At 47.3% G+C, this 21045-nt stretch overlaps 3 protein-coding genes across 6 annotated transcripts in view; 2 read left to right on the top strand and 1 right to left on the bottom strand.

The window, feature by feature from the left end:
• Positions 1-3028: 3028 nt before the first annotated feature.
• LOC101777164 (26S proteasome non-ATPase regulatory subunit 4 homolog) lies at positions 3029-7814 on the bottom strand. Of its 3 annotated transcripts, none has more exons than XM_004984980.4 (11): positions 7662-7814; positions 7459-7572; positions 7236-7341; positions 6927-7041; positions 6635-6844; positions 6248-6554; positions 5239-5362; positions 4296-4393; positions 4135-4203; positions 3569-3651; positions 3029-3226 (listed from the first exon to the last, which is right to left on the bottom strand). In XM_004984980.4, exons 1-10 carry the CDS (start codon positions 7671-7673, stop codon positions 3592-3594), a joined length of 1215 nt encoding a protein of 404 aa, XP_004985037.1. In that variant the 5' UTR covers positions 7674-7814; the 3' UTR covers positions 3029-3226; positions 3569-3591. The 3 variants fall into 3 exon arrangements, with proteins under 3 accessions (XP_004985037.1, XP_014660082.1, XP_004985038.1); XM_014804596.2 differs by having other exon boundaries at positions 3569-3648; XM_004984981.4 differs by lacking the exons at positions 3029-3226; positions 3569-3651; positions 4135-4203; positions 4296-4393 and adding an exon at positions 4524-4564.
• Positions 7815-11810: 3996 nt separating this feature from the next.
• On the top strand, positions 11811-17305 carry LOC101776482 (fibrous sheath CABYR-binding protein). 2 transcript variants are annotated; one of them, XM_004984979.4, is made up of 5 exons: positions 11815-13309; positions 15819-15924; positions 16022-16107; positions 16504-16556; positions 16944-17305. In XM_004984979.4, the coding sequence occupies exons 1-5, from the start codon at positions 11970-11972 to the stop codon at positions 16970-16972; spliced, it is 1614 nt and encodes a 537-aa protein (XP_004985036.2). In that variant the 5' UTR covers positions 11815-11969; the 3' UTR covers positions 16973-17305. The 2 variants fall into 2 exon arrangements, with proteins under 2 accessions (XP_022678890.1, XP_004985036.2); XM_022823155.1 differs by lacking the exon at positions 16504-16556 and having other exon boundaries at positions 11811-13309.
• A 2423-nt stretch (positions 17306-19728) lies between these two features.
• Positions 19729-21045, top strand: part of LOC101776078 (anti-sigma-I factor RsgI6) — a 4236-nt gene continuing 2919 nt past the window's right edge. Inside the window, exons 1-2 of the mRNA XM_004984977.3 lie at positions 19729-20004; positions 20103-20134. Coding sequence (XP_004985034.1) covers positions 19908-20004; positions 20103-20134 — 129 coding nt within the window. The 5' untranslated portion in view covers positions 19729-19907. The remainder of the gene's footprint in view (positions 20005-20102; positions 20135-21045) is intronic.

Here is a 21045-nt window from a genome sequence, read left to right as displayed (position 1 = left end):
TCGAGCCGCCCGCGGAGGTGCTGCAGCTCGGCGACTTTGGCGACAGCGGCCGCCTCAGCATCGATGCCTCCGACATCTAGGAGGCATCGCGGAACTTCGGCGGCGGCGCCCGCGCCGAGCCCGTGGCGGTGTTCCAGCCCCGTGGCGCCGGCGACGTGGCCGACCTAGTCTGCGCCGCGTATGGGTCGGCGCGGGGGTTCCCCATCTAGGCGCGCGGCCATGACCACTCCATCAGCGGGCAGGCGCAGGTGGCCGGGAGGGTGGTGGACGTGCTCAACTGGACGCTCTCCCACGGTGGAGATCTTGCGCGGGCCTTGACAGCGGAGGAGAGGACCAGGGACGGAGGGGCTGCACTTAGGGGACGACGGTGGTGGAGGAGAAGCCGCTCGTTGGCTCTCCCGCGCGGCTGCTCGTCGGCGTTGCTCGGAGCCGCCATCCGCGCCCGCCGAAGCCGCCTCCCGCACCCGCCGCCGAGGAGGGGGGATCCGTGGCGGCGCGACGGAGGAAGGGGGAGGGCGGCGCGGCAGAGGAGGAGGGAGGACGGCGCGGCGGATCTGGCCAGGAGGAGGGGCGGCGCGGTGGATCCGGCTAGGCGGAGAGGATGAGCAGGAGGAGGCCGGCGTTGGTGGCGGGGAGGAGAGAGAGGGGGTAACCTGAAAAAAAGTGGACTAAGGGACCGCTTTTAACACCTTTAGCAAGTTTTAACACTCCCTCCATGTGTTTATAAAAATTAGGGTGTTAAACTTTAACACATCACTTTTAACACAAGTGTTTAGATAGGAAAGTGTTAAAAAGTGTTAAAAAGGGGTGTTAAACTTTAACACCCCTTCCCCATGGCCTGAATTGCCCTACGACTAGAGCATGTCCCCGAGTTATCATCTTTTTCAGCCCGTAGATGTGCTCAAGTTCTCACCGTTGATAGATCATGAGCCCTCGGATGTAGGCTCTTAGACAGCCCTCCACTACCCGTGCTGATGTTACAGAATTTTGCAATTGTAAAAGGCAAAAGGTGCAAAAGGAAAAGGCAAGACACTCGGCGCAGAGGGACACAAACACAAGTAGATGGGTAAAACATGGCAGAATCAAAACATAAGAATAAACGGACCAGGTTTCAGCAAGAACGAAAATAAAAGGAAAAGGTCAGCCTACAACTACAAACATAATTCTGCACAGCTTTTATGAGTTGAAATTGATGTCAACCGGCACTTTTTTTCTCCCTACTATTTCTTCATCCCATCTGCGATTTGCTGGCCTCAGCTTAGCAATGATTGAGTAACGATGTACACTCCTTCCCGTAGAACAAAAAACCGAACGGTTCACCGGTTGAACCTGAAAAACCGTGAATAGGTGACCAGACCTGTTCGGTTCAATCAAAAGATCGGTCATGCAATTGGACCGGCATGAAATGGTGCGAACCGGTCGGTTTTTATCGAACCGGTGATCGGTTTTTTATGAATCGGTGAAGAGTTTGACATTTGCACATTGGTTTTGGAACTTTAGGGAATAGATTATTACGTTATTTCTCTATAATCCCATCTATTATGTCATATGTGATATGTTTTGCAATAAAACTTGTATATTACTCATATAAATCATGAGAAATAAATATTATATTAATAAATGATGAACCACTGATTTCGACCAGTGAACTGCAGGTTGGACCGGTGAACCAGTAACCTATCAATTCGATCTCCGGTCCAGTTTTTCGTTCTACGCTCCTTCCACGCGAACAGAGCGCCGCGTCCCTTCAACAGATCAAGAGCTGCAGCCTGCAAGCGGAGGTGGGCCCTCCTACGGACAGAAGGACGACGTAGACATCTAAGCAAAGGTACGTCAACAAACGTAGTGTCCCACTACCCCCGAAGAATTTCGTCGACAGCAGCGCACGGGCGACCACCCGAAACGCGCGATATTTGCCGACGAAGAAGCCCCGCCAAACACGACAGCTGATCCCGACCTGTTCTCGGTACTGCGCCAAAGGATTAGAAAAGATCAGCTTCATGTCATGGGCATGGGCGGCTTCATGGGGCGACACGCACACGCTCGTCTGCACGCGCGAGCCGACGCCGATCAGGGTTCAGGACGCCAGTGGATCGGCACCGGAAAGCGATGGAAGGTGGAGGGGCTCCCTGACAGGCACAGCACGTCGTCGCGTGGATCCGCGTTGGGGGAGGAGGCTATCCTGACAAGGGATATGCGACAAGCCTCCCTGTCAGTGGTGTACCCGCTTGTTGCCCAAAGGCGGGACACCGGCTGGCCCCAGCTTGATTGGCCGCGGAAGGTCTCCAGCGAACGTTGGGACGCTGATCAGAAGGGAATCAAAAAGGACACTGAGGATGACCCGGGCAAAAAAATGCGCGCTTCTGGTGGCGTACCAGAGGCAGGTGTGTGGCTGGTATGGTTGATGGCGACCTGATGTAGATTGGAGCCTTGGAGGGCATCGTCCACTTCCAATTTCCAAGTGCTATTCTTCACCGCCGGAAGGTTAGCAGCCGCAATGCCGCAACCCGCAGCGCAGCCATGTCGATTTGGATTTGGAATAGTAGTGTAGCATGTCCAGAACTCGGGATTGCTGTCGAAATAGGTTCGTAGGCGTGCCGGAGCAAGCACTGGCACATACGTTGGATCAGGATCGGAGAGATCTTCTATCTTCAACCTCCGTCTAAGAGTTCGCTGATGGTATGCCCTACCTAGCCTCTTCGCGAGGATTAGGTGTTTATATTTGTTAAAGTGTCCAGATAGCTGAGATACCGTCACCAAATCCACTCAGCAGCCACAGTAGGAACTAGTCTAATCAATTGGAAAAACAAATCATGCAATCCAAAACACACAATCGTCAACCTTGTCTACATAATCTGGACTTAGAATTGCTGCCTAAGGATCCAGCATCATCATGCAAATGCCACTGGGGCCTGGGGATATCAGTGTAAGTGCAAGCGAAGTACTAACGCACAAAGAACAGATACTTCAGGCGCCTCCTAAGTCACTTCTTAAAACCAACCAAATTGCCAGTTTATCGCTTAGAAATAAACACAAAGTGACCAGAGCTTGGAATACGGAATCACTTTAAAACATATAATATACGGAGAGAAGTCGGTAGCAGTCACAATACAAATTCCCTCGACATTAAGTTATAGCCAAAGCACAGTTCATGGGGATAAGGAAATTCCATGACGAACAGGGCCAACGCAGCTAATGCAGACGAAACTTCAATTTCTTTTTGCGCCTGCAAAGTCAGTAAGATATGTTAAATTCCCTGCTTCCAGAAGAAAGGAGCTAGAGCAAAAGGTATGACAACCAGTGGTGGAACTATCACTAATCAGGGCAATGAAGATCATATATTATGTGCCCCCTCGCCTGAGATTGACCGAGGAAAATGTGGAACTAACAGTGACCCAGAATGATATTGGATTGCCTAAATAATTTTTACATCCAACTACATCAAAAACCCCACCAGCTCTTATTTGACATCATCGTAGCAGTAATATGACAAATAGGTGGTAAGTGCTGAACAAGCTATGCGTAACATGCATTTCAATTTTCAACAATGGATATTACGAACTCTTACATGGAAGCAAGAGCATGGCTACATTAGTTCTTCCCATCTTCTGGTTCGTCTGACTTGTCTGATTTGTCTTCCTTCTTCTCCTGCTGTCCAAAAAAGAAAAGAAATCTTTCAGCTTTGCACATACATTTCCAAGAGAACCTAGTCATGATTTCTAACATTACAGGATAGCAGTCCATGTGAAACAAACCAAAAAAGGGCATATTAATTTGGTGGTACTTGTTTTTTAATGTATTCGCGTGCTGGTACCTGATAATGTGCTTCTATTTCTATTCCATAATAGCATTGTGCTTGTAGAACATAAAGAACTCCACATGCTATCTTAAAGAGAAATTTCATTACATAGTTAAATATTGCAACGAAATTGCTGCTACAACTGTGCACAGGAATTGTGTCCCCATAAGTAGTGTTATGAAGATTTTCTGACAGATATTATATTCTTATTATGGTGAAGGTGAAGCTGAATGATGTTCTCATATAAGATTCGATTATCTAAAGGAACATGGATGTCATAGCATCACTGTGCTGGCAGGCCTTTAGTCAACAGAAGCCAAAAAACAAGAAAGTACCTCTCCCTGGCCATGCAATGACGCCAGCAAATCTTTGACAGATGGATCATTGGGATCAACACCAGGAAGCTGTTATTTCACACAGAAAAGGACCAATAGTAAGTGACTGAAATGATGAAGCTAAAACTGTATCTGCATATTAGTTTAAAAAGAACACGTACCGAGTTAAGGATAGATTTAACAAATGATCTGTCTTCGAACACCTTGCTCATATCAGAGTCACTGGACATGTTAGCATCCTGGACAGACATTTGAAGAGCTGCATATAAACAATCAAAGTACACATCAGACATGGGAATATTAGAACATGTGGTCGATAGAAGTAAAAAACTTTCTAATAATAGGTATCAATAGAAAAGGAAAACACGATAGTGAAACAGAGAAAAACAATATGTAGGAAAACATCACAAAAAGGAAGACATTTGAAGAGCTGCATATAAACAATCAAAGTACACATCAGACATGGGAATATTAGAACATGCGGTCGATAGAAGTAAAAAACTTTCTAATAATAGGTATCAATTGAAAAGGAAAACACGATAGTGAAACAGAGAAAAAACAATAAGATATGTGTTGAGTTATGTGAAGATATGAGCATATGACGTTGAATGATACAAGATTTACTAAAGTATAACCTGACAGCCAGAACATATTACAAAGTTCGGGTTTCCTTAATGAATTATATATAGTTTAAGAGGGTTTGTATTAGGACCAATTAAGTAGGTAGGCTACACATTAAAACTTTAAAGGGATATTTATGAAACGTACAGTTTGGTGCCATAAAAAGAGGTAGATGCTGAGGGGAAAAAACGTCTAGTATGAAGATGACGTGCAGGGGCTGGAAACATATCACCAAATCCGCTAGATGGTTGCTTTGCCAGCTTGGTCATTTTGCTGACTCGACACTACCCAGAACAAAAATGCAAGTTATACTAAGAAAAATAACTACCCAGGATTGGTGGTTTATATGTTTCCTACTGGAGCAAAAAGCATAAACAGTCAAGTTTTTATTTGCCACTACGAAAATCAATTGATTGAATAGATACCATATGCACTAGCATTGTAGAGACTGCAAACAACATGAGAAAGTAGAGAAAAACACACCCAGTGCCAAGTCGGGGTCAACTGCACCAGCTTCTGCCATAGCAGCATCAGCCACAGCTGCAGATCCTGAAGCACCGCCCTCCATTGACATTGCAAGTGCCTGCTGTAGTAGATCATCATCATCCTGTGATCACAACTATGTTAGCCATCTGATGTCCATTTGGATAAAATTAACTATCTATATATAAATATAAATATCCAAAGAATAGAAATGGAAGATCCAGAGTCAGGCATTTTATTCGAAAAAAGTCCTTGGTACAGACAACCTTTGCTATCAAACAATGTTATAGAGGACAAGCTATACTGCCTATAATCGAAGTAGTAGTAAAACAACTTATATAGATTAAGCAAAAGTTGTGATAGGAAAGTTTACTAGTTCCAAAGTTAAGCAGGCAAGGCAGAAACTGTAGCAGAATCACCACTTTCAACACCAAAGCGATGGTTGCTGACAACTGATTTTAGTCACCAAAGGATAAAAATGTATTGAGCAGTGGCTCATTTTATTTGGTCAGAAGCAAGTGTAAGGTCGAAATTTATATGCAGAGCCCCAAAAACTTAACAATTATCTGCCCAAGTAGAAGTCAAGAAAAGATGCACCTCCAACCCAGTACTTTCCATATTTTTCTTTGTTGAACAAGAACAAAAATTGATTTGTCACGTAGTTATCAATCAAGAGAAAAAAAAAGTAGGGCACACATATCAAGATACTTTATCGTTAATTAATGCAACACTAGAATGTAAAGGGCTGCCTATAAATTTCAACATGCCCAGCTGCTGGGTGTGCCTTGGCAAACAATCACTGGCGGATTCATCATCTAAGTTCTAAATGTAATCTAGAACGCATGGAAGCAAACACACTATCAATTTCAAAATTCACAGAAAGTGCTCATGAGAGTACATAGAACAATCAAAACTTGAGACATGAAATAAGCCTTTTCAAAAATTGCTCAGATATTTAGAGTGTGGGTCAGGTCATTGTTAGTTTCTAACTGATGGATAGTGATAATACCTTTGGCTGTTTTTTGTCATCAGCAGCAGCATTTGAGGCAGGTTCTGCTTCAGCCATAATAGAATCGCTGTTTGAGCTTGAGGCATGGTCCTTATTTTCAGTATTCGAAGTATCCTCAGCAGCCTTTTTCGCAATAGCCTCTTGCCTTGCTCGCTCTTCCTCCATAGATAACCGCAGGGCAAGTGCCAATTCTGGATCTACATTTGGGTCCACACCAAATTCAAATCCAGATGCTCCAGTAGCTGCTGCAGCAGCTGCTGAAGCAGCAAATCCGCTTCCACCTTCTTCCCCCGTAAATATAGGAGTGCTGAAAAGGATATAAAAATAAGGTCATCAACAGATGCAGCATTGAAAAACATAGATCACAGTAACATGGCACACAATTACCTTAGAAGGACATCAGAGAGGGCATTATCGCCAGGAGGAACATGAACAATGTGACTGCTGTCACTGCTGTTGACAGCAGCAATCAATGCTTCCAGTTTCTCGGGCTTTTCATCATCAGATTCACCGAAGTCAACAATGTCAAGAGCAACATTGTTCTTTTTCAGCTTCTTTCCAATTGTCTCCAAAACTTTCTTGTCGTATTTAACAGGACTGATAGATACGACATGCATCATTAGGCACGATTCAAACAAAAAACAATAACTGTCATACAAGTTATGCCACATTTGCATACCTTCCAATAAAAGCTATAATCCTCTGCTGCTGCCTCTTGTTCTGGCGATGCTTTAGCGCCAGCTGAGCAACCTGGATGGCCGCAGCCAAGTTTGCCTCAGCACCAACTTCCAACCCTACACAAGTACATTGTTGTGCATCAATTTGTCAGACAAGAGACAACTACAAGTGCCATGATTTAACAAATTATGAGACAGCTTAAGCAGTTACACTGAATCCCTGAACTAATTCGCACAATTCTCCTTTGGTACCACCAAAAGACATCCAGCACAGTAGAAAAGCAAAGGTTTTGGGATCGATGCGAGCTTACCGTGCATACAGGCGAGGATCTTGCCGAGGTCACTGGTGGGAGTGACAAGCACGCGGACGCCCTTGCCGGCCATCGTCATGACGCCTACCGTGTTCTCCGGGTTCGACTGCACCCACCCAAGACCCAGAAACTATCAGATCCGGAATCCCAGAAACCCTAACCCATACGAAACTGCGAAATCGATCGATCGGATCGGAGGACGGGGCGAACGGGCGATTGGTACCTGAGTCTTGGCGCCGCAGATGAGGTTGACCGCATCAGCCTGCGCCTGGAACCGCGACGGCGCGTAGTCGCCGTTCCGCATCCACTCCGAGTTGTCTATGCAGATCATGGTCGCCTGCAGGGGGAAAACCAAGCCCAGGGGAGGAGATTAGTCGAAGATCGGAGTTCGCCGGGAGAGAAACGGCGGCGGGGCGCGCGTCGTACCTCGAGCACCATGGCGTCGCCGCTGGGGGTGTCGCCGCCGCAGTCACGGAAGGGTTTGTGCTGGTTTGCGGAGCAAGATAGAAACGAGGAGAAGGGTCGGGTGTGTGCGTCCTTATTTGGGGGTCGGAGGCTACGGGGTGCAGACGGGTCCGACTCCGAACCCAACACTAGTCGAGCCCGACTGGTATGCGGACCGTCGGATCGCGGATTTGCGGCCTGTTCGCTTTAGCCGGCTTATCAGCCACCAAACAGTGTTTTTCTCTCAAAACAAATCAGCCGTTTCAGCTTTTCAGCCGGCTTATAAGCTGAAGCGAACAGGCCGTTGGTTGTTCAGGACTTCGGGATGAACAAGGATTGAAATGTTATCCCCCAACTCCGATCACAAATGACGTTTTTCTTCAAAATAATGCAGTAGTTTAGGTAATACTTTTATTATCACAAGATATTTATAACAGGTATCGGCTGTTTTATACAAACTGAACATATGAAAATGTGAGAATACGAGACCTGTCGACTATCATAGACCGAGCATGATAAAGTATGATGTAAATATTCTTCTTTTTTACATGTGGTTTGCGCTATCTTCTTTTAAATTTAAAATCAAACATCTTCAATATTTTGCACGCTGTATGATCGAGCTTGCTTAAGATGTAGAAACCACATCAAGGCCCACTATGATCCGGCCAGCCCAATAAATCAAGCCCAACTCGAAATTCCCTTTTGCTTTTCTATTTTCCAATTAATAAACCAACATATGACCCTCCAAAAATTCAGATCTCTCACGCATCTTGAACTCCGCATGACTTCTTTTTCCTAAATTCTTATAAAATCATGACATATGTGTTCCTCCTAGTATCATATTTATTTGACCTCATTTTGTGTCATGTTTGTGAGACAAGGTCGTGTTTAATGGTAAAATGTGGTTGTACCTATTTCTGCCTATAGGAATTATATTGCTCAAGTAATAAAAAGGTAGAAATGTGAGCACTTGAGTAGAAGAAAATACATTGAGTCAAAAAAAATATGGGTTTGCTAGTAGAGATCCAGTGATTGCAATTATTAAAAATATAACATCACAAAAAAATACAAGTTTAAAAAAATAAAACAATTACTATTTCATCATAGCAACGTACTAGTATTCTGCTACTAAAATTAAATACACCAAAGTAAAGTTTAAGGAACTTATGGACATTTACATTTGTCAAGGGAAAAGGCCTAGGGAATTTTCAAAACCATGTATAAAAATTGGTCAAATCTTATGTTAGGACAAGAGGACGTATTTGGTACTCCCAACCCCATCAAGTTAGGTGGCCCGGTGCTCCCGTCATATAACTGCATATGTTAAAGTGTGTGAAAAATTTCAACAAAAACACGGATGGATGCGAATGCAATCATATACGTTCATTCAAAAACCAAACTTTCATAAAAAGTTGTGCAAGAGGAAACAAAAGAAGGGAAGTGAGTTCAATCATACACTAAGGACCTATTTTCTTCCACTTGCTAAACTTTAGCACCCGTCACATCGAATGTTTAGATACTAATTAGGAGTATTAAACGTAGACTATTTACAAAACCCATTACATAAGACGAATCTAAACGGCGAGATGAATCTATTAAGCCTAATTAGTCCATGATTTGACAATATGTTGCTACAGTAAATATTTGCTAATGATGGATTAATTAGGCTTAATTAGGCTTAATAGATTCGTCTCGCCGTTTAGATTCCACTTATGTAATTGGTTTTGTAAATAGTATACGTTTACTACTCCTAATTAGTATCTAAACATTCGATGTGACACGTGCTAAAAATAAGACACGGGAAGAAAACGTCCCCTAACATTGTAGCCACCGACTCTTGGCAATAGCGTCTAGCCGTCTAGTATTTATCTAGCTCAAAATTATCACGCCGTTACAGTTGAAGACACTAGATATCTAGGAAAGTTCCCTTCATCATAAAACATGCATATGCCTCATTGTCTTAGACCTTACCTCATTGATATTTCGTATGCAAATTATGTTTCCGCTTCCTTCTACACGTGGCAACAAATTAGGGCTCGTTTGGTACCACTCCATCCGGCTCCGGCTCATGGACTGTGCGTGGCAGGAGTGTCATAGGAGCTGGAGCTGGTGGAGCCAAAATTTGTGGCTCCACCGGCTCCTTTCCGGTTTGTGAGGGGGTGGAAGAGGAGAGAGAAAACCGGATCCGTGGAGTCGGAGCCGATGGGAGCTCCACCAAACTGGCCCTAACTCACATATGGCGCCCAATTGACACAAATATGGAGGGGATGTGATAAGGTACTTGGTGGCAGTGCAAGCTAGTGATTGGTAGGATACCACGCCCGTGAATGAGATGGGAAAAATGGATGAATAGAGTTTAATCGTCCTTGTACGGTGACGATTGTGTTGGAGTTACAAGGAGTCAGTCCTCCGTGCGAACTCCAAACCCCCGAGGCCTTTTGTAGCGCTGCTAGATAGGCGTGGCCATGAGTACTGCCGACGACAAGTGGAGTGATCATGCACATGGCTCGAGAGGACAAAGAAACATTTGTTTTGCTTCCTGTTCGCGGCACCATGCAAGGAATAGTATCCTTGTCCCACATTCATTTAAACAATTAAGCGTCCTCCACTCCGTGAATTGATCCTGTATGCTTATAACTGAACTTATCACGCAACTACTTTGACACAAATACACAGTAGAGTACAGCGCCCATTGACTAATAACGACGGAGACAACGACGTGGCTTCTTTTTGCTTGGCAGTTGGCACTGAACTGTTGTTCTCAAATGACCTTTTCTTCGTAAACAAGTTAGCATTATCCAACAAGTACAAGCATTATCCAACAAGTACACTCAGCTCCAGCTATAGTTAACTCCGGCGTACAAGTAACTTGTGCAACTTACCCTGCACCTATAGATGTCCAAAACGGGCAGCCCGGCCCCACCTGGCACGGGCTCGGCTAGCTCGGTCAACTTTGTGCCGGGCTAGGCCAGGAACTACGCCTCCACGTGCTAGGCTGTGCCCGCCCACGGGCTGCACCAACGGCCAGGCATGAGCCCACGTGCCTATTTCGTGCCGAGCCAACTCGTGAAGCACGGTGAGTTCGTCGGACTCATGCCGCCCGGGTAGGGAGGAAGGGAGAGGAGGGAGCCGCACGCTCGCCGCAGATCCGCGCCAAGGCTGCCGGCCCCCCGCAGATCCGTGCGGGAGGAAGCAGGGGAGGGGAGTGGCATCCTGCTCGTCACGGGGAGGAAGTAGGGGAGGGGAGTGGTGGTAGTGGAGGGGAGGGACAAACGGCAGGTGGCGGAGGGGAGGGGCGAGCGGCGACGTCGAGCAGTGAGACGAGGAAGTAGGGGAGGGGAGCGGCGGCCTGCTTATCACGGGGAGGAAGAATGCGAGGGGAGCGGGGAGCGGTGGAGGGGAGGGGCGAGCTGCGGCGCCGAGCGGTGAGCCTACGATGCGGCGACACCCTGCGGTCTGCCGTCTACAGATGCGGGGAGAGAGGGGCAGGCGGCGGAGGGAAGGTGGCGGCGTGGGTCTCAGGAAGATCGGGAGGTGGTGGCGCCTAGTCAAGAAGTTAGGGTTTCTAAGTTTATACATGGGGGGGTTTGCGGGCTGGCATCGAGCCGGATGTTGTTTCACGGGCCGTACCATGGGCTAGCGAGCCGGGCCAGCATGGGCACGAAGGCCACCGTGTCTGGCTGGGTTCGGCCGGGCAAAAAAGGGCTCCTGAGCGGGCCGCCGGGCCGCGGGCCATCCGGACGTCTATACCTGCACCCGATGGCCGCGTCAGAAGCCAAACCACCAGTGAACCATCCATCCGGCCTCGGCAGATCGGCAGCCTCGAGTCTCCGCGCTGCCCCTTCCACCGAGCGGCGAGCGGTCGCGTTGCCTCCCATCTGCCTAGCTCGGCTGCTCGGTCCCGTAGCTTGTCCCTACGGCCCCGAGGGGGAAACGTGCCACAGGGGGCACACGAAATCCCCTGACGCCTGACGGCGTCGGCATCTCCTACTAGCAGCTCCCGGACGAAAAGACTTTTTCGTTCGGCGTCGCCCCAACCCAATCCCCCACACCCGCGGCGGCCCTCGTGGCGATCGTATCCGTCCGAATATGCCTTGCTTTGGCGCCCCACCTCCTTTACTCCCCCACACCCACCGCTTCGATCCTGCTCTCTTCCCCTTCCGCTTTGCCTTTTCCCTTCCTCTCTCCCCTGTCCCCCTCCCTCCTCCGGCCCAGCCGAGCGAGAAAGCGAAGGGGAGAAAAGGCCCGCGCCGGCTTCCGTTCCTTCCCACCACCACCACACGGGGAGAGATGGAGCTGTTCTACGAGCTGCTGCTCACGGCGGCGGTCACCCTCCTCGCCGCCTTCCTGCTCGCCACGCTCTTCGCCGCCAATGATCCGCCGCGCCGCGCGCGCGGGGCCGATCGCGCTGCCGCCGCGATCGCCGACCAGGTGGTGGACGAGGAGAGGATCATCGAGGTCGACGAGGTGAGGCGGAGCGAAGGGAGGGCGGCGGAGGCGGAGGGGTGGGTCGAGGCGGAGAAGGCGCCCGCGGTGGCCGTCGAGGAGGAGGTGGAGCCGGAGTGCCTGCCCGAGGGCGAGGGGGTCCCGGTCACGGCCGCTAGGGAGGTGAGCGTTGGTGCTGGAGTGGAGGAGGAGGGCGGTGACGTCGTGAAGCGGCGTGATTTGACCCCAGCGGCTGCTGTTACGACGGCGGTTGCTGAGGTGACTGCGAGCCCGCAGGTGTCGGGCGCTGACGAGGCTGGCGCTGAGGAGGAAGGGAGCGTACAAGATGTTGAAGTCAAGCAGCATGATCTGGGGGCTGAGGTTGCTCCCATTGAAGTTCTCCAAGCAGGACCGGAGAAACAGAGAGTGGAAGTTGTTGAAGTCGCGGAAGTCTTTCCCTTGGAAACAGAGGCCGTTGAAGTGAAACATCACCATCTGGCTGCCGAAGTTGCTCCTGCTGAAGATGTTCTTGATGCAGGATTGGTGGGTAAGAGTGTGCAAGCTCTTGAAGTGAGTCCGGATGAATTGGGTTCTGAGACTGCTCCCAAAGAGATTATTGACGTGGCACTAGAGAAGAAGGAAGCGCAAGTAGTTGAAGTGAAGGAGCACGAATTGCCTGTGGAGGCTGCTCCACAACCATTTCTCGATGTACCATTGGCAGAGAAGGAAGAGCTTAAAGATCCTCAACCCGTTGAAGAAGCTGTCAACGTCCACGAGGATGTGCAGAGCAAGGAGGAACCTAAATGCGAGGCCCATCCAATTGATCAACAAGAAGAACTGGTTCCTGAAGAGGAGTCGGTGGCAAGGAAAACTAATGATGTGAATGTTAGCCACGAAGGCAGCTCCAGTGATAAAGTGGTCACTGAGTTGCCTGTGGAGTCAGTGACATTGCCAAACCTGCCGGAGGGAGATGCTGAATCAAACATGGACTTTGAGGAGTGGGAAGGGATTGAGAGGAGTGAAGTGGAGAAGAGATTTGGTGCAGCTGCAGCATTTGCTGCTAGTGGGGCTGGATCAGCTGCCCTGTCGAAGCTTGATAGTGACGTGCAACTGCAGCTTCAAGGGCTCCTCAAGGTTGCCATTGACGGTCCCTGTTATGACTCTGCTCAGCCACTTACACTGAGGCCTTCATCTCGCGCAAAGTGGTACTCATTCTTCTTCCTGACACCCTACATTTATCATTGCTACGCTGTGGTAGGTTATAGCTCAAAGACAAGCAAAGTCTGGTCTGGATGTCATCAACACTGGAGCGCTGTTCCTCTGCTATATTTTCTACCAAGGAAGAGCAAGTACAGCTGCAGCATACTTGTGCTTTCCAATACAAAGAAATAACATAAACAAATCCCATTGAAAACTAAATCGTTTGTTCTTCATTGTTTCAAAGTTGACAGAAGTGGTACATCATGAAATCTGGCACATTTTAGGTAGCTAGATCATAGCAGCAATCAGATTCTTCAATACTGTAGGTATACTTTGTCTAACAGGGAGATCGCTTGGAAGGACAAAAGACACCTTTTCACCAGCTTTAGCATTGTTTGTGGCTTATATGTGGAAGCAGGTTTTTCCATTTCAGTGATTTAGGTGAACTAATATGAACTGCACATCAGGCTCTGGCTTCTGCTTATAAGTCTAAAACCAGATGCTAAAGTTAGGGGTAAATATGTCCAAATCAACTTTGAAGCTACCTTTTTTTTTCTATAGTTATTAGTAGTAATGGATCTGTTTTCTTGCTGATAAATCATGTCTGTTAAAGTAAGCCTGAAATGAAGAAATACAATGCCTTTTTGGACTGAAGGACTTGTGCATTTTGATCTCTTATTGACTATTGATTTCATCAGATGTGAGGTTCATGACATAGGAAAGGTGTGATGTTATATAATCCAACATGATTAGGTTTATGCATCTCCTTTCAAAAGAGATTAGGGGTATCCAGTTGGAATAGGATTTATGGCAACTCTGCACCACTAGTCTTGTGTTTTCTTCTCTCTTCTTCTTAGTTCCTGAATTTGGGTTTACCAGCTTCTGTAAGTTTCAGAGAAGCATAGAACTCTTTTCAAAAGACCAAAAGAAGCATATATTGTAGGAGTTATATGCCTTGCCTCCTTGGTAGCAAAGAGAACCACTTTCCTTCATGAGACAATTAGAATCCACACTTCTCAAATTTGATCAGGGGTAGTAGCTTTTTTCTTTTAAAAAATGTATTGATTTTGAGCAGGTGAATGTCTTAAGAAGATTAGTGCATGATTCTGCATGGTTCATAGGATAGTGTTTGAGTTTTTGAAATAAATTAAGAATGAAAGTATGATCATAAATAAAATGCCAAAAAAATAGAGGTCAAAATCGTAGTGGTGGATCTTGTGCAATGATCGAGTGAATTAACAATCCCGGATCAAGTAAATGTTTGTTTCTTGTCTAGTTTAGGCATAATTGATAGCAACTAGTCACTGGCCATCCTCTGTTTCAGCAAGGCTTGCCCCTATTAGTTAAAAAGAAGAGCTTTGCCCCTACAATAGTTTGCATATAATTAGCCGAGGAAAAGCCTCCCATTTGGCAGCTACCCCTGCACTCATCTCTTCAGAATGGCATCAACTTTAGAAGCTTGTCTTGCCCATAAACATGCTTCTGTATATTGAGCTTGCAATGCATTGCTGATATGCATTCCGTTTCAAGATATGTGGTTGTTTGATGCTGCCTTTGCTGCACGCTGTTCTAGTATTGCAAATACTTCTTGCCACCTGAATTCCGCGGCCACTTTACTGTGCCAATTCGTTGTGCATGAGAGCACTATATTTAGATATGCTTCATCCAGTTAACCATTAAAAGGTAGTGTAGCATTTAGAGAGAAAATAAGAGCATCTTGGTCAAAGAAACTACCAACTGTTGGTTTGCCTTCAGAGTTTAGAATGAGCTATTGTTGCAATGTGTCACCAAATGAATATTTCTAGCAATTTCTACTACGAGCCACTGGCACTGGACAGGAGCAACTAACACAGAAAGATGCATTGATATGTTTAGCACATGCACGCCATTACTGCTCTCCTCTTTTTGCCCATGCTATTTTATGGATCAATTAAATGGACTACTAACAACCAGTCGTATACATCTAACTACCAAAGCTTTCCCTTGGAATGAGAAGAATAATATATGTGCTATAAAATATGGATTGGTGGCCAGAAGTATTCAATAAAAACTTCGACATACCTAACTGATCTAAATTATTTAACAGGACAGATATCTTGCCCCTATTTCTGGTAGACTGATGTGTATCTCTTTACGTTAAGTCTTGGAAGCTGGTCAATGTTCCACCAATTATATTTTTGTATGCCTACAAGTAAAGCTACAATTAACACGTGCATTACTTATAAGATGGCCACGTATATGAATTTTTATTTCCAACAACTCCAGGGAATATAGAATACTAAGGAAAGACACATGAATATCCAATAAGAGAAATTTTGATAACTCTTCTTTCTTTGACATATTTTGTCCGTTGTCACCTCTGTTAAGTGTCTGAATGCATTAAAAGAAATGGTGAAATAGTAGACATCGTAGCTATCATCTGACAGGGATGATCTATGTCTAGTTTCTTATTCTGTGAAGTTACGGTAGGAATTCATAATGATTACTACTAATAACCATTTATTGTTCTCTCAGGATCGCTTGGCAGAAATTAGGAAACATGCATCCTGAGATTGCTATGGAGAAATACATGACTCTTTTATCGGAAACAATTCCAGGGTGGATGGGGAATGAAACCTCGGTAATTTATTATTGTCACGCATATTTTCTTGCTTCTTTGTTTAGTGTAAACTGGAGGAGTGCTTAAAGGTTGACAGTTTATGTATGTTATACTCTAGGACACAAAGAAACATGACGCTGGCAGTCTATCTGCAGAGACTATATTAACCATGACTGCTACTAGTGTTCAACAGAGCAATCAAGGGTTAGTTACTACTCCCTCCAATCAAAATACATGTCCCCTTTAGGAATTAGGACATCTACACTTTCTACAAGTTGAGGCTTTGTTCTATGAAAATATGGAATTTCGAAGAAAGCTAATTACATATTTTGAAAGTACTTATGTGGTAACATCTAGCTTACATTGTAAGAACACTATCACCATAACAAATGCTGTACCTGGCACACTGACTGGTATGGACTGGTGCTGGTATGAATATCTTCAAATGAATTTTTCAGCTCAGTCTGTACCAGTTTGTTTTGCTGGTAATATGTACCGGTCGCAAATGGTAGCTGTGATGTGACCCAACATGATAATCTTTTTAGAACAAGGGCATATACAGAGGTGTATGACTTTCTGCTGCGGATGAATTTCTTACAGGAATGAAGAAAGTACTAGCATAGATGAAGGAACTTACCGTAACCCAGAGGGAGGTATATATTTGACACACTCATGGTTTTTCTTGCTACTAGAAAAAGGAAAACACATTCACAATTCATTGACTATAAGATGTACTGGATCAATGATTAGAACTACTGTTGTCGGTTAATTTTTCTATTGCATACTCACTTCGAGTTTCGTGCAACGTATGTCTTCTATCTGCTGTAACTGGACCTTGATAGCACTCGTGCCATCCATGTAGTATTTTCTAGCCTTATGGTAATACATATATTGGTTGCATAGTGTTTTAGTTTAAATTCATCATGGTCTATAAAAAATATCCTAATTCCTAAGTCAATGGATTTTGAACTTGTGGTCATTTCTTTGTTGGCTTTCCTGTTTGTCTGCTTCTTTACTATGTCAACCCTGTAAATTTTCAGGCCAGAGCTCTGATGTCCCTGCTGAATGAAGACAACACTCATCAAATATTCTTGCATCAATGAGTCCAGCCCATTGCTGAGATCTTTGATGCCTTCCTCATAAGATTAGATCTGTACAGTTGTGGTGGTTGTGCTAATACTAGTGCTATGATGATGTTGGTTCGTGTATATATATGACTGTATATATCCGTAACTACTGCTGCCTGTATATTTGGCCGTTTGCAACAGACTTGTCATCGGTTGTAGTCGATATTAACGTTACCCCTGGTAACTGGTAAGTGGTAATTATATTTGTTACCACGTACTAGTAGTTTGGAACGAAGAATTTAATCGGTTCAGGTAAGACTGTATCTCATTCAGAATTGCCGAAATCTTCTGATTTGGAGGTGCATAGCATAACCACTATTTTATCCATAACTTTTCACGCTATCTTCATCTGAATGGTTCAGGAACGCTTCATTTTTCTTGGGGGTGGCACCGGCACCGCGACGCCGTGACAAATGGTAACGCATGTTACGTGTCGCGGTCACCTCATTCTGCCATTTTCCGGAGCAGAGAATGGACTCGTGAGGCCAGCAGTGTCCCGAGGCTTGGCTGGACGCCTGGATCGGGACACCGAAAGCCGCGCCCGCGCGCGCTTCTGATGGAGATGGCCAGATGGGGAGAGCCGAGCAAAAAGTGCAGAGCACCGCTCACGTAGGCTCCACCGGTGAAATACTTGGCACGGGTCGTCCGATGACACAGCGCAACCGGTGGCACGTGCTCCGGGACAAAAAGGCCCCGATCACTTCGGCGTCGACCGCGGCAGCGGAGCTCTGCGCCTCTGTCTAGTAATCTCGGCCACGAACTGGGCGAGTCACATGACCCACAAGAGCGCGGGCACGGTAGCCGAGCTGTACTTGTCCAACGCCCCCGCGGCTGCGAATCCTGGCTCCTGCAACAAGCGCGCGGGCGCGTCCGTGACCGTGCCGCCGAAGAAGCCCCCGGCGCCCGGCACTATCCGGCGTCGTCTTTTCGGCGCCGCGAGTCAAACGTACCCCGTGGCCGGGCTCGCGCCCCCCGCCCGTGATCCCGCCGAGGCGTACCCCTCGCCTACCATGGCCGGCCGGGGCGGGGGCCGCGCCAAACCAAGCGGGCAGCGTCTCGGCTACAGCCAAAACGTGAGCCATCCATCGCGAGGCCGAGGCGGCATGGAAAGGTCGCTGCCGCCGGCTCGGCGATGCGCTTTTCCGCGGTGGTGGTGGTGGCGCCTACAATGCTTTTGTGAGCGTGGGATTCGCGCGCGCACGCGTGCGAGCGCCCCACTCCGCGGATTTTCGTGTAGCTTGCTCGTACACGGCCAGTCGGTTACGGAGCAAAAGATACTCTGCAAACCGCGAGTGCCTAGCGTTTTTGTGTATTTTTGGGGCAAAGGACTGAACGTTCCAGCGATAGCATGCACGCATTGCATGGCTCGGTTTTGCAAAGGGAATCGATTCCTTTTTGGCCGGCGGAGTAGCTTTAGAAACCCACTTCCGAAAGGCAGACAATAATTCCGACGTCCAGAGGAGAACGCAGGCCGGTTATGGTCGAATTCTAGTGTACCAACCGCTGCCGGCGTGCGGTGCCTTTGGACCAATTTCCCAGTGCAAAAGATGGGTTTAAACTCCACCCTTTTCGTTTGGTGAGGAAAAAAGCAGAGGAAGATAATTGGAAGATGGTAGGATGACATTAGATTTATGGATACGCAAAAGGCGGCGGTAGGTTGTAGCTGCATGAGTACAAGGTTGTAAGTTTATTAAAGTGCCTTTTTAAGGCAGATTGGGGTGCTGCTGCTTATAGCAATGGCGTGAGTGGAAGCAAAGCAAAACCAAGTCATGCATGTAGTCTACGTTATGTTTTCACAAATCACAATGGGGTTGGCTGTGCAGCACAGCACACTTGTTTATCCAACACTGCCGCTAACCAATCGATGTTGGTTGGATGTAGTATATAGTATTTAGTTTATAAGTACAGGCGATTGAATGAAAAGAGTAAACTCTCATGAGTCATGACATCACTGCTGGTCGAGCAACTTTGCTGTTCGCACCTGTTCAGTTCATCCATGGAATGTGATCTCTCTCCTCATCACGAGCCTCAGGCGAAGCACAAAAGACACGGCACTGTTACACCCGCGCGCGGCAGTCACTCTTCCGCCGGCCCGGACGCTGCGCGCACAGCCACACGTGAACAGGCATCGCGACCGTGAGCGAAGCTCATACCCTCTGGCATTAACACGTACACCGGCTGCCCGAACCCGCCCACGGATGCAATGCCGGAGCCAGGGAGAAAACAACAGAAGAAACTTCGAGGCCCCGCGGTACAATTCCCATGGCGCGACGCGGGCGGGGGAGGCGACCTATACGCGACCACAGAATAAGGCGAGGGATTGTTCACGGCGTCCTGATCTCACTCTGTACCCGCCTCCATGCCGCCTGACTTCACCGTTCAACTCGCCGATCAACTCTGTCTGTCGCCGCATGTGAACCTCCACGGCTCCACCGGGCGAACAGGCGCTAGTGTTGGCTAGGCCCGGTGCAGGAGCACCACAAGGCCACCGCACCAAACGGACAGCTCTTTGCTTGCGGAGGCGGCAGCCTCCGAGTCCGAGGACCAGGTGTAGGTGAGGACGTGGTGGGCGCCCACGGCGGCCCGTGACTCGGCGGCCAATGGCGGGTCGCCAGGTGCGAAAAGGGCGCGCGGCCTCGCCGAAGTGCTGGAACGGATGGCGCCATGTGACCGGGCTATATATAGCGTTGCACAGCTCCTTGCTCTGATCACGACCCGTGTGTGTGTGTTTGTGCGGGTACTCTCTTCTTCGCTCTCCGGTCTCCACTGCTCACTAGCACTAGGCTAGCTGCTATCTTCCTCCTCCATACCCAGTGTGTGAGAGCAGCTTGAAGCCTTGAGCAGAGGAGAAGTTGTTGAGCTCGTTCGGTTGCGGCGATGAGGACGCCTCGCCAAGCTCTGCATGCCGCGGGGTTCCTCGCGCTGTGGATGCTGCTGCATTGCGGCATTGAGCTCGTCGCGGCGGTGCCTCCTCGTAAGTGCCATCTGCCCATCATTCACACCTCGCTCTCCTCCTCTATCTCTCACGCGTACGAGTATGTGACATTGTTTGAGCTTCCTGGTGACATGCAGCTGGCTGGTACGACTACACCTCCTACACTGACGTAAGTCTCTCTCACCGAAACATCTTCCTCTTCCAGAATTAGCAAGCTTTTTGCACGCCATGCTGCATGAGTAACAACAAGCTCGTTAACTGTTAACTATTCACTAAAACTGCATTGCACCTGGCGGTTGTTGCGTCGTTATCAAAGACCATTCCAGTGACCACCAAATAACCAATGGTCCAATGCCATAGAGAACTAAGCAGAAGATCAACCGGCTGGGGAAGATGACGAAGCTCAAAGCCATTGTTGGACCACCGTATGTACCCCCCCAGATGCTTACTCCCCACAAGGCCACAATGCACATGATCCTCCCTCCGGTTATTCCAGTTTTGTTCCCATGCGTGCGCTGGGGACATCCCACAGTCCCACCAGTACCCACCATCTGCTAGCGGCCAAATAAACATTATCACACGGAACCAGTGACACATATTATACTACACTTCTCGTTGTAATATTTTAAGCATCGACCTCCGCTAAACTCTGAAATGGTTGGGAGGATCATGATCAGGCATTCAGGCACCGTCTCACCATGTTTAGGGGCTGTTTGGATATGAGGTGCTAAACTTTAACAGTGTCACATCGGATGTTCGGATGCTAATTAGGAGGACTAAATATGAGCTAATTATAAAACTAATTGCAGAACCTTGTGCTAATTCGCGAGACGAATCTATTAAGCCTAATTAATCCATCATTAGCAAATGGTTACTGTAGCACCACATTGTCAAATCATGGACTAATTAGGCTTAGGGCCTGTTTGGCAACCATGTGTTAAAGTTTAACACCTGTCACATCGGATGTTTGGATGCTAATTAGGAGTATTAAACATAGGCTAATTACAAAACTAATTGCACAGATGGAGTGTAATTCACGAGACGAATCTATTAAGCCTAATTAGTCCATGATTTGACAAC

The sequence above is a fragment of the Setaria italica genome, chromosome IX (genome assembly GCF_000263155.2).
Source record: "Setaria italica strain Yugu1 chromosome IX, Setaria_italica_v2.0, whole genome shotgun sequence".
NCBI lineage: Eukaryota > Viridiplantae > Streptophyta > Magnoliopsida > Poales > Poaceae > Setaria > Setaria italica.
This window is presented reverse-complemented; position numbering and strand designations above follow the sequence as displayed.

Excerpts from the sequence above, each read along its gene's own strand:
- LOC101777164 (XM_004984980.4), bottom strand. Across the intron at positions 7,342-7,458 it reads TCTGCGGCGCCAAGACTCAG|TCGAACCCGGAGAACACGGT; the intron begins GTACCAATCGCC and ends GGGTGGGTGCAG. Across the intron at positions 6,555-6,634 it reads CTCTCTGATGTCCTTCTAAG|CACTCCTATATTTACGGGGG; the intron begins GTAATTGTGTGC and ends TATCCTTTTCAG.
- LOC101776482 (XM_004984979.4), top strand. The coding sequence starts at position 11,970 with ATGGAGCTGTTCTACGAGCTGCTGCTCACGGCGGCGGTCACCCTCCTC. Across the intron at positions 15,925-16,021 it reads GGATGGGGAATGAAACCTCG|GACACAAAGAAACATGACGC; the intron begins GTAATTTATTAT and ends GTTATACTCTAG. Across the intron at positions 16,557-16,943 it reads TTACCGTAACCCAGAGGGAG|GCCAGAGCTCTGATGTCCCT; the intron begins GTATATATTTGA and ends GTAAATTTTCAG.